The 12,974-nt window shown below is 41.7% G+C and overlaps 1 protein-coding gene across 1 annotated transcript in view; it reads left to right on the top strand.

Moving 5' to 3' along the window:
- LOC108633195 (collagen alpha-6(IV) chain-like) overlaps positions 1–12,974 on the top strand; it is a gene marked incomplete at both ends in the record, with an annotated part of 48,661 nt that overhangs the window by 15,170 nt on the left and 20,517 nt on the right. The window contains 6 exon segments of the mRNA XM_018044520.1: positions 1,958–1,993; positions 5,508–5,570; positions 6,356–6,391; positions 6,578–6,619; positions 7,621–7,713; positions 9,008–9,061. Of these exon segments, the coding sequence (XP_017900009.1) occupies positions 1,958–1,993; positions 5,508–5,570; positions 6,356–6,391; positions 6,578–6,619; positions 7,621–7,713; positions 9,008–9,061 (324 nt within the window).

Raw genomic sequence — 12,974 nt, 5'->3', positions numbered from 1 at the left:
CAGACCAAGCTGGATTTAAAAACGATCTGGAACTTTTTGTGGTGGAAACATTGACAGAAATGTTTGCAACCATATTGTCAAAGAGATTTGCTTTGTCAGAGCAAGACCAAAAACAGGGGACGAATCAGCAAACAAACAGTGTGCATGGGTGTCATTTTCCTTGACAGGCCGAGATACTTCCTGAAGGCAGATACCTTTGTTCTACTCCAGAATCCTTGATGTCTGCATACCTTGGTTTGAAACCATGTGTGTCTCTACCCATCTTAGCTTGGCCACCAGTCCAGGATCATAGCTCCACCCTTTTCTCTATCTGCATACCAGCCCATCACCCTTGCTGGGCCCCTGGCTGTCGGCAAAAATTGTCCATCAACTCTGTAGCTGGCTGGAAACTTTCATCTCTTCCTAGAATCGACAAGAACCTTCTGTATTCGTGTGGCTGTATTCTCGGTGTAGGCTGCCTAGTATCCTGTGGGCCTTCAGTAAATTCTGGTGCCAGAGGATTGACCCTAATCCCTTGCAGAGTGAGATAGGAGCCCATCATTTCCCTGGAAGCAGACAGGAACCTATTGTGTCCAACATGGGAGGGGAAGATGTACCCAAGCTCACTTAGCTGGAGATGGTACCTTTCTGCCCTCTACCCATGCACAGAGCTGGAGATCTCCAGCTCTTTAAAAGGCAGTGATAGGTGTACATAGCTGGGAAATGAAGAATGTACAGGGTTTGGGTTTTTGATGATAGTGGGAATGGCATGTTAGACTTGGAAAGGACTTTACTTTTATTTTTTATAAAGAAAAGCTTTCTTTTCAGCATAAGAAGCACACAGAAGCACGCACAGTACACACCAACAGAAGTTTAAATTCACAGTACAAAAGATACTGCCTTTTAAACAGAAAACATTAAAAAAAAGAAGAAAAAATATAATAAAAATCATTGATTTAATAATGCAGCACCCTGGACCCTACCTGCAGCTTCTGAAAACCAGACGGCAGCCCATCTTGGGAAGCTCCTGACTGGGAGAGGGATGGCCTGTACCTGCATTTTGTTGCAAAGAGCTCAGGACACCAAAAGAGGAAAACAGGGTGGCCTAGGTGGCAATAAAAGCTCTACTAACAGAACAGTTGTTTGATGGGGGAATAGGAGAGGGACTGTGCTGCGGTCCAGAGAGAACCCCGCGATTCTCGAATTCATGTGGCTCATTTTACAGATGGGAAAACTGAGGTGACCCGAGGCTCTGTGACTTGCTCACAGGCATAAGCCAGCCTCCCAAAGAGCTAAAACCCAGGCAGTACTCTTCCCAGGTTGCAGAAGGCCGATTTTTTACTGTAAGCTAAGTGGAGTAAGACTAGCAGGTATCCACATATGGTCATTGTTGTAGCAAACATTGATTAAGTGGTTTTGCCAAAAATCAAAGAGACCCTGGACCTGGTGGAACACAGTAATCTCCACAGGATGGTTATATTACAGATTCGTATGGTGACTTAAGATGCTGCAGAGTAATTTAAACGTAATCAGAGACTATACACTCTGTTGATTCTCCCTTGAAATGTCTGATTTGCATTGTATACATATGGGCACAGATTCTCTGGGGATGAAGGTGCACGGCAAGGTAGCTTTGCTTTCTTCCAAAAAGAGCAGGAAAATCACCAGCCCACAGAAGCAGTCTCTAATGGATAAGTTCCTAGCAAAGTCGAAAATTAATTAATTCAAGTAAAGAATGAAATCCTGTTCAATCAAGGTTATAATATTTTTCTTCTAGAGTCTATATTTTTCTTAGAAAAAAAGGAAATGGTTGAATATGTCTGATGCATGCATTATTTAAAACACAAGACCTTGACAGAGGAGGCTCAAGCTTCAGCCATGCATTTTTATGCCCATGCATCTTAGGTCAGTTATGTGTAAAATACCACAAGCTTAATTTCTTCATCTCTTCAATGTCCTGCTTTTGTCTGTTACTCAGGGGGAGCCTGGGCTGCCCGGACTGGATGGAATCACTGTAAGTTGTTTCCTATGTGTTGAGCTCTCAGTGTTTGTCTGGTTAATAGTTACTGATAGCCCCTTTTCATTCCTCTCCATGGTGTTCAAAGGTCTTCATAAACCTTCAAGGAAAATCCAGAGGGTTGGAGTAAAACCGATCACTCTATTGACATTTTCAAAATAAGAATGTACTGAAGGGATGGACTAGCCACCTCCAGTGACACGGCAGCAGGCTTTCAGACCTCTCGGCCAGGGACCTACATCTCACCCGGGGATGTATCAGGAAAGAATCTTGCCTTTCACTGCACAAGCACTTGCTAAGTTTCCTGTGTGTTCACACGGCTACAGGTAAAACAAAAGAAGTGAAACACTCTTCTTTTAAAAGGTATTCCATAGAGAAATTCCTTTTAGGGATTCAATAATAGTGAGTCCATGAAAGGCCATGAGTTGTAGTAATGAGAGCTTTGTTTTACCTTGACTTTCCACATTGTCACCACTTGCCATTGAAGTAGCTTTAAAAAGGCCCCTTCTCTCTTCCTCTTTTCCTGTATCAGGCTTCCTTCCTTTCTTCTTCCATTCCAGAACAGATATTGAGCTCCTACCATCAGCAAAGGGCCATGAGTGATCTCTGAGACAATGCAGACACAGTCTCTGCACACACACACACACACAGAGCCACCTTCCACCCCCAGGATGTGAAAAACTAGTAGGAGTGTGGAGTAAAAATTCCACAACAGCATCAAAGAAAGGGATGCTGTCCACCTGAGGCTACATCACTAAGAGAAGGTAGCCTCTAAGAAATGTGAGTGATATTTCGGCTGGCTGGCAATGGGAGGAAGCTTCCTAAATAAGAGAGGGTATGTGAGAAAAGGTGGGCAATAAGCAAGATCTGTGCAGGCACACCTGTAAACAGAGATGAATGAGGACCAAGAGCACAGAGGTCTCCTAAAGTGGAATAGCATTGGCAAAGATCATGGGTTAACTACATTTGTGGAAGAACATCCAGTGTATTTGCTCCATAACTTCTCCTAGAGATGCATTTCCCTGCCCTCAAAGATACAGTGTTTGTCTGCATATCCAGACATGATAAATAAACCGCTTGGCTTTAGCCAGGGAGGGTTCATGGCTGGATAAGAAATTTGTGGTCAGTAAGGAGACCACAGGTTATTAGTTACTGTCAGAGCAATGTTCTACTCTCATATATTCCTGGAGAACCTGTGAATCCCTACTCTCTCTCCCTCCTAAGTTTTGATTTCACTTAATCTCTCCATCCTTCACCTAAACACAATCACCTTGTCACTTATCATTAAACTTATCACTTATTAAAACTGGGGAGCATACCATCTTTCCCCATACCATCTTTCTCTTCAGATTTCATTCTCTCACTTTTAATATTGTCATCATACAGTTCAAAATGTTTTCTAGTTTTCCTTCTGATTTTTTTTTTTGACCCATGGGGATTCATGGTGATTAATTTCCAAATATTTGGTGACTTTCCAGATATCTTTATGTTATCGGTTTCTAGTCTGATTTTATTGCAGTTAGAGGGTACCCTCTGGATAGTTCCATGCTTTTAAATTTGTTGAGGTTTATTTTAAGGCCCCACTTATGGAACTATCTTGGTGAATGTTCCATATGTACTTGAAAAGAGTATGTATTGAGCTGGTTGAGAGTATAGTGATCTAAAAAATATGCATTAGGTCAAAGTAGTTAATAATGTGGTGTGGATCTTCTTTTTCCTCACTTTTTTGTTCAGTTGTTCTATTAATTACTGAAGGAGGGATGTTCAAATCTCCATCTAGAATTGTGAACTTACCTATTTCCCTTACATTTCCGTCAGTCTTTGCTTTGCATGTTTTGAAGCTCGGCTACTATGTGTATGCACATCTAAGACTGTTATATCTTCTTGATGAATTGAACTATGTTACTGTCAAAAAGTGCCCCCTCTTTATCCCTAGTAATATTCTTTGTCTCGAAGTCTACTTTATTTGATAGTGATATAACAGCTTTTTTCTTTTGTAAGTTTTTGGCTTTTCTTAACTTTAATATGAGAATTTTCAAATAGAGAGCAAAGTTGAACCAAGTTTTCAGTGACTAGCTATACCATTAGTCCTTTACCTGCCTTATCACACTTCCATCCATCAATCCATCTTAGTCTTGCTGCATTTCAAAGTTAACTGCAGACAATAATACTCCTACCCCTAAATATTAAATACTACAGCATGGCTATCATTAGCTAGACTTCAAAATTTGTTTACAGTTTTTCCTTTCCTGTAAAATTTACATATAATGAAATATATAAATCTTAAATGTGCATTTGCTGCATTTTGAGAAATAAACATTTCTGTGTAATTCAACCCCTCCTAAGGTGTAGACCATTCCCATCACCTCTGAAAGTTCTCACCTGGGAACTTGCCTGGTGGTCCAGTGATTAAGATTCCACCTTGCAATGCACGGGGTGTGGGTTTAATTCCTGGTCAAGGAGCTAAGATCCCACATACCCCATGGCCAAAAAACCAAAACGTAAAACAGAAGCAATATTGGAACAAATTCAATAAAGACTTTAAAAATGATTCATGTCAAAAAAATCTTGAAAAAAAAGAGAACGTTCTCTCCTGCTCCTTCCCAGTCAATTCACATCAAAGGCAATCACTGTTCTGATTTTTTTTCTATCATAGATAAGGTTTTCCTATTCTAGAACTTCATACAAAGGGAATAATATATATGTAGCCTTTGGGGTCTGGCTTCTTTCACTTAGAACAGAACTTTTGAGATTCATTCTCTTTGTTTCATGTATCAATAATTTGTTACTTTCTATTGTTGAGTACTTATTCCACTGTATAGATGTATTGGGTTTTTTTCAGCAGTTATTCTATCACTGGACACCTGGGACATTTCCAATTTTTAAAAAATTTTATTGAAGCATAGTTGATTTATAATGTTGTATTAATTTCTTCTGTATAGCAAAGTGACTCACATATATATATATATGCACATTATTTTTCATATTTCTTTTCCGTTATGGTTTGTCACAGGATGTTGAATATAGTTCCCAATGCTATACAGTAGGACCTTGTTGTTTATCCATCCTGTATATAACACTCTGCATCTCCTAATCCCAAACTCCCAGTCCATCCCTCGCCACCCCCTCCTCCCTGGCAACCACAGGTTTGTTCTCTATATCTGTAAGTCAGTTTTGTTTCATAGATGTGTTGATTTGTGTTGTGTTTTCGCTTCCACGTATAAGTGATATCATATAGTATCTGTCTTCCTCTGTCTGACTTACTTCACTTAGTGTGATAATCTCTAGGTCCATCCATGTTGCTGCAAATGGCATTATTTCAATTTTATGGCTGAGTAATATTCCATGATATTAATATACCACAACTTCTTTATCCATTCATCTGACATTTCCCCTTTTTAAGTATTCTGAATAAAGCTGCTATGAACATTCTTGTGTGATTCTTATGAGTATATTTTTCCTGAGAAACTGTCTTACTTCTTTGACTTTAGTAAAAAACTTTCCTCTCTAGGGCCCACAAGGAACACCTGGATCCCCAGGAGCTGTAGGACCCGTAGGACCACCAGGATTGCAAGTAAGACTGGTCTAAATCTACCATGTGATCACAGCACTTGCATGAATGCTTTCCCCTGGATTAAAAGCCTATGTAAATGCAGGCCTTCCTAGTGGAGAAAGGCAGTTTCCATTCTTGGAGGTTTAAGTGAAGTATGTTCTTATAAGGAGCTATTTGTAACCTTTATTAATCAGAATCTCTGACCATCTACTCTGGGCCTCCAAAGCCTCCTAGTCTAGCTCAACCTAAAGTATAGCCCAAGGATGGCTAATACCCAGCACATCTATTGTGACCTTCCATTCCCCTCATCCATGATAGACATTGCTAATTAATCATACCACCAGCACCAGCACCCACCCTGAGCACAGAAGCAACTTTAAAATCTTTCTCAACACTTCATCTTGGAGAGCTCTTCCCACATACCTATTTGCCATCACTGGTTCTAGAAAGAATATAGCCAGTTACCTCTGTGGTACCCAGAAAGCCTCTTTCCAGTATGTGAAAACCCACCCCTGATTAGTTTGATTTACTTTCACCAAAAGTCATCATTTAAAACTGTCAGGCCTAATGGGAAGAATGACACATGAAGTCATTACCTTAGTATGACTGTGGTTATCAGGTCAATTGGGGAAATTTCAAAGGAGATTAAAAAAAGGAACTCTGGGGAGAAGGAGCTAGAATCTGCTACACCAAACAGGGCCACACCACACTGGTAGGGGACTTACCCTCAATGACTGTCAACGTGACTAGGTTCTTTGGGGCTGAAACTAACAAGAGCTAACTCCTTCTTTTCTCTTTTAATCCAGGGTCCTCCTGGCCCCCCTGGTTTCCCTGGTCCTGATGTAAGTATACTTTGTCTTGGGGCATTTAACTTCCTACCACTAAGTACGCTAGTTTCCCCAGAGATATTTCTTGTCTGGTTAAACATACTCTGGTTAAAAAAAAAAAAAAACTGCATTCCAATTTAAGTTCCTGGAGCTTATTTAGTAATTGATTTTGTTTTTCTTCCCTGCATCCCTGTGCCCCAGGGGAATATGGGGTTAGGTTTCCAAGGAGAGAAAGGAGTCAAGGTAAATAGATTTTGGAACATACACTGTTTTCCATGTGCTTCAAGAAATGTCTCTAGTTGCACATGTGTGCCTGCTTGTGTTCGGGGCTTTGGATCTTTGCCTTGGAAAGGGAGCATTTCCCATCCCTCATGAGTCCTCTGGTGGGTTTCCTTGAGGGTTGCATGTGCACACATAGGCTCTTGTGGTCTTTTTCCTTCCAAATATTGCAGTCTTCTGCTTCCTACTGTGAAGTGTACATGTCTGATGAACGTACTCTTTTGAAATATATTTTATCTTCCTTCCACCTGGGTATTTCCCTACTGATTTGTATTATATTGTGTCATTTTCTCTTTCCTTTTCTCTGCTTCTCTTCTCTCCATCCTTCCTCCTTCTCTTCCTTCTCTCCCTCCATCTCCCTCCGCTCTCCTTCTTAACCCTCTCTCATCATTCCCTTTTATTTTCCTTCCCTCATTCTCCTACTAATAGTTCCCTCTGTAGAAACTGTAAAGTCATTTAGGAGCTTCGAGGGAGGCTGGGAGCTTGCCCTCCCCTTCCTTGGTGGCTGCCTCTTGTAGACTGCACTGTTTCAAGGGGCAAATCCAGTCTTCAGTGCTCCAACACAGGCTTTACTGCCTCTGCTTGTGCCCTTGGCAAAGATTGGACCAATTAGAGTCTGATCACTGTTGCCAAGAGGTTGCCATTCACCTTGCTCAAACCCTTTTTTGGCTTTCTTCTAAACACCCTTTCATGCATGACCATGGAGACGGTGAACCTGCTGTTTCCTTTCATCCATCTTGCTTCCTCCCTCTGCAGTGCTGGTACAGAAAGCATTTGGTCAGGCTTATAATTCTTTTCACCTCTTGGGACTGATAGTTTCGGTTCCTCATTGCTGCAAGGGTGAGGTGAAGAGTCTAAAGTCATGGACAGTTTATTTGTGAATTATAACTGGAGGACAAACCTATCTTCTGGAGAAATGGCCTGTGTGGTGTCTGCTTTGCTTAATGTTTCGTTTGATCTTACAGGGAGATGTTGGCCTGCCTGGTCCTGCAGGACCCCCACCATCTACTGGAGAACTGGAATTCATGGGATTTCCCAAAGGGAAGAAAGGATCCAAGGTAGTGAACATTTAAGAACAAGTTAATAAGTCTTCCCCTATTAATACTAGAGTTCAACTCTAATAACCAGACTATACTAAGATAGAAGGTTCTGGGTAATGGATTTTTGTTTGGAAGGGAAAATAAATCCTTCTTTGTTCTGTCCCTTGTGAAAGTTTTATAGAGTCTGTTTTCTGCTATATGGTTATGAGCGTGCCTGGGTTTCTGAATAATCATTCAGGTGCTATTCTCTGTGTTTCAGTTATGTAGATTCAGTTTTCAAGATGCTGAATAACTTAAAACAAACATTAAATAGTTGAGTTTTTTTTCCTCTGAACTACCAACCCTCTCAATACTTATGTTGTCCCCGAAGTGCTGTAACAGAACAATAGGGTATAATGGTTGCTCTTGAGTTATCCTCTTAAAGAAGCTATTTGCCCTCAGAACTTGACCCTGCAAGCAGGCTATACTGTCACCAAGTGGCAGTACGTGCCCTGCTTCACCTGATCTAAACTACCAAGGCTGAACCTGTTTAAGTGAGATATTTTATAACCTGTATTTTGGTATGCGTGTAGACCTGGTTGTATTTGAATGGCTATTTCCTGTTAATCTGTGCAGATATCTTTTAGTAACCTGCATTCCATTCCTTCCTGGAGATCCCTTTAGTTTTGTGATCGATCCTGTATCTGTGGTCAAGGGAGGTGTTTAGTCCCATTTCTTTGTGGAAGCAACAGCTCTAGGCATTCTCCAGGTTGACATGAAGTAATCATTGTTTTGGGAACAGTTTGGGAGCATATGAAAAATTCCCTGCCTTCCTAACTATTCCCAAACCTTAAGGAGCCCCTTCTGGGTACTAATTGGTAAATAAACATATCAAGGAAAGACAGAATAGAGTATTATGCAGCACTTTCCAAACTGTAATCATTACTCTTTTCCCAAAACCATTGATGTCTTTGCAGCCCGCAATTTGCTAGAGGAAATCGTAGTTAACAGCTTCTTCCACTGGAAAGAAAACAGATGATCATCTTTTCTGCCTCCCAATTAACCTGGGCATTTGAGATTCTGTTTTGGATAGTTTTTTTTTTTTTCCCCTGCCATGGACTTTGGTCCTTTCCACGCTACAAAAGGCTCCCTACATTTAGACATCCTGGCATAGTTACCACTTGTGGAGCCTGGGCAATCTGCATCAGCATCTAGAATCCCAAACATGATACCCTATGGTTGCCCACTGCCCGGCCCAAGTAACTCAAGGAGCCATCTCCTTTATGTTCACTGCTGCCTGCTGCTACTCACTGAGCTTTGGTTGATTTTCCAGGGTGAACCAGGGCCTCAGGGCTTCCCAGGAGTAAGTGGTCCACCTGGTCTGCCGGTAAGTCTCCCTATTTGGTCAACATGTATTTGAGGATCTGATTGGACAACAGCTATACTAATAAAAAGCAAACAGAAATACTTTCCTCCTATGGTTATTGTAGAGACTTTAACCATTTTCATTGTTAGAAGGCGTTTAAGGACATGTTCTTGTTTTTCAAATCCATGGGGACATTAGGTTCTTCATGTGACTATATAGCTTAGAGGATATTATCTCAAGCTCTAGAGTTGAAACAGACCTATAGGCTTGACTTCTGATTTCACCAGTTTCTAGCTATGTGACCTTGGACAAGTTTCTTAACTTTTCTAAGCCTCAGTTTCCTAACCTACCAAAAAAGGGGGACAATAATGGGGTGGTTATGAGGATTAAATGAGATAATATGCATGAAAAGGACTTAATAAATGCCTGGCACTTATCAATTGTTCAGTAAATGGTAATGTTAGTAATCCTATTTTTACTTTCCTAAATGCCCTTGTATCTTAGATTTTTTTACACAACAAATACTTTTTGAGGACCCCTATATGCCAGCCTTCTGCTGGACTCTGAAGCTGCAACAATAAATAACAATCAGATAGGTACCAGTCCCTGACCTTGAGGAAAGTACATTCAAAGGGCAGAGGGGTAAGGGAGAAGAGAGAATTAACAAGTAAACAAATGAATGGAGAACAAGTTCCTATCATGGTAAGTGATACATAGATGATAAAGAGGGGTCAAAGTGTGGATGGGGAATGGAATTGGTAACTTTGGACAGAGTGGTCAAGAAGGGCCTGTCTGAGGAGGTGCTTATTATAAGGGAGCAAGTCATGTGAAAGTTTGGGAAGAGTGTTTCTGGCCAAGAGAACCACAGTGCCAAGACCCTGAGAGGAACAGGAAGACTTCTTCAAGGTGGGTGGAGAAGAGTGAGCGAGGCTAATAACCAGAAAAAGAGGCAGGAGCCAGATCATGGAGACTTTTGTAGGTCAAATGTGGCTTTTATGTTAAATGTAATGAGAAGCCAGTGGAAGGCTCTGACTTGTATTTTTAAGAAGATCTGTCTTTGTAGTAGTGGGAGGTGGGGGGGGGGGGTAATGGAAGATGGGGGCAAGGAGTGGGGGTCAGCAAACAGAGGCTACTGTGACAGTACAGGTGAGAAATGGTGGTGTCTTGGCCTAGGATGATAAAAATGAAAATGGAGAGAAGTACATGAATTCAAAATGTAAAAAGTTGAAATTTCTTGTTCTGGAACATTTCAAACATATACAAAGTGAAGAGAGTGGCATAATGATCCGCCCGTGTCCCCATCACCTGGCTTCAATAATTAGCAACTCACGGCCAATCTGAAGCCGGTAACAGACATAGCACTTCAATGCAAACACCTCAGTATTTCTAAGAGATAAGGATTTTTTAAAGACATCATGATGATTTCATCATCACTAATTAATTCTCAGTAATGACTTAAATAATTATTAGTAATGATTGTCTCATAAATATATTTTTTAATAATTACCTTGTTCGGAATCACAATTGAAACAAGGCCAACACACTACATTTGCTTGATACATCTATTAAACCACAAGTTGAGTTCTGAAGGAGCTGATGAAATTTCCATGGATTGGGTGTCAGGGTTGGGAGGGAAATGGATAAATCAAAGATGACTAGGCCTGTCCCAGCTGGCTGGAAAAGTGAGAGCAGAGGACTCCAGTGCTTCCCTGCAGTTCTTTGAAACACTTTGGGTCTCTCCTGGTGGCGAGAAAACCCAGCCAGTAGAGCCAGTGGCACAGGTGGCTTTCACGATGATGGCTACTACTCCATAGAGACACAGCAGCACAGAGAACCATCTGTTCAATGGCTTTGATTTTAATCAACTCAGAATCTAATGATTCAGAAAGGGAAAGAATCCTGATGTTGGAGACATGATACCTAGACTTCAGCCCCAACCCCAGGTCTGGGACTTTAAGTCTCTGAACCTTTCTGTATATATGTCACATGGCAATGGTCATCTCTCCTGTTTTGAGATCAACTCATGATGTACGTCAGGTTTCTTTGCAAAGTATAAAGCTGTGCTGTCCAACATAATAACCACCAGCCACAAACACTTACCAGTCCCTTGAAACGTGGCTGGTCTGAAACGAGTTGTGCTGTAAGTATAAAACACACAACAGATTTCCAAAGCTAGGTGTGAAGAAAATAATAGAGAATATCTCATTTTTTAAGCAATTTTTACTTCAGTGTTGAAACAACAATATTTATGATGTGCTGTGCTATGCTGTGCTAAGTCGCTTCAGTCGTGTCCGACTCTTTGCGACCCTGTGGACCATAGCCCACCTGGCTCCTCTGTCTGTGGGATTCTCCAGGCAAGAATACTGGAGTGGGTTGCTGTGCCCTCCTCCAGGGGATCTTCTCAACCCAGGGATGGAACCTGCATCTCTTACATCTCCTGCATTGGCAGCTGGTTTCTTTACCACTAGCGCCACCTGGGAAGCCCATATTCTCCAGGCAAGAATACTGGAGTGGGTTACCATTTCCTTCTCCAGGGGATCTTCCCGACCCAGGGATCAAACCCGGGTCTCTCACAGACGCTTTAACCTTGGAGCCACCAGGGAAGCCCTAATATTTATGACATATTTGATTAAATAAAACATTGTTAAATTAATGTCACCTATTTGTTTTACTTTTAAATGAAACTACTAAATAACTGAAAATAACATAGTAGCTCACATTATCTTTTTATTGGACCACACAGATATAAAGTACTTTGCAAGTGGGTTGGAGGATCAAGTCTGTACCTTTGTTTGTGAGCATTTCACATAAATTCTAGTCACACATCATTTCTGTAATGTAAGCAAGATGGGCTGAGCTTATATCCCTTTACTGATGAGGAAACTGTGGCCTGAAGAGGTAAAGAGTCTTGTCCAGAGTTATACAGCAAATTATTAGCAGAACTGAGACTGAAATGCGGTTCTCTTGAACACTAGCCAGTTCCAGGCTTTTTCCTCATACCACACTGCCCCCTACAGTTCAGTTGGTTCTTGTCATGGAGGTGGTGGATTGTGTGATCTCTGCTGCTCTGCCGTTGACTGGCTCCCTCCTTCCCATCCCCTTCCCTGTTCTACCTCAGAGGAATTCCCCTCCTGCAATTTCACTCCATTCCCTTTTACCCTGTAAAAGAAAGACAGACTGACAGTACCGAACAGTGATAAGTCGCAATGCCTTTTCAAGCTCAGCACTTCCAGGGCTTCACAGTGTGATCTGACAAATAGAAACCCCAGCTGACTGTAAAGACATCCAAGCTGGAAAAATACCTTTCTTTATATGGTACAGTGTATTTTCAGAGAGTGGGAATCAAGAAACCAGAGTTCTCAGCCCACTTTGGCATGGATTCCATGTGCAACCCTGGCCAAATCCTATAACTCCTTTGCTCCTAATATCTCTATCTGCTTAGTAGGAACATTCATAGGTACCTTCTTGCCTTCTGTCAGAAAAGTCATAAGAAGAAAGGTGGGAACGTGTTTCAGATACTCTGAACTTTTCAAAAGGAAGACACTTCTCAAAGCCAGAACCCTCACATCAGCTTTCATTCATCCACACTCACTGAGAAGCAAGACAGCACTGAGGGTAGAAATCTCTAGAGAATCCGAAATGTTCCCTTCAACCGTTTGTTTTCTTTCCATTCTAGCCCAGATCTTTGCAGGAGCTGACAAGTGGCCAACCTGACTGGTTTAGGCCTCCCCTTCTTTCCCTTGCCCCTTCTGCAGTCACCCAGCATCTCTGCTTTCGTGGCTCAGCCCCAGCTTCACACATTTCACCACATTGTCACAGCAACACACTCACACGTAGGCCGCAGGTGCTCCTGTGGAGACTCTTGGTCATTTACCTCTGTGCCCTCCAAGGTGCCAGCAAACAAAGGGTAAGGCAACATGGCAGATGGGGGAGA

The sequence above is a fragment of the Capra hircus genome, unplaced genomic scaffold (assembly GCF_001704415.2).
Source record: "Capra hircus breed San Clemente unplaced genomic scaffold, ASM170441v1, whole genome shotgun sequence".
Taxonomy (NCBI): Eukaryota; Metazoa; Chordata; class Mammalia; order Artiodactyla; family Bovidae; genus Capra; species Capra hircus.
Note: the sequence above shows the minus strand (reverse complement) of the source record. Positions and strands in the feature narration are given on the sequence as shown.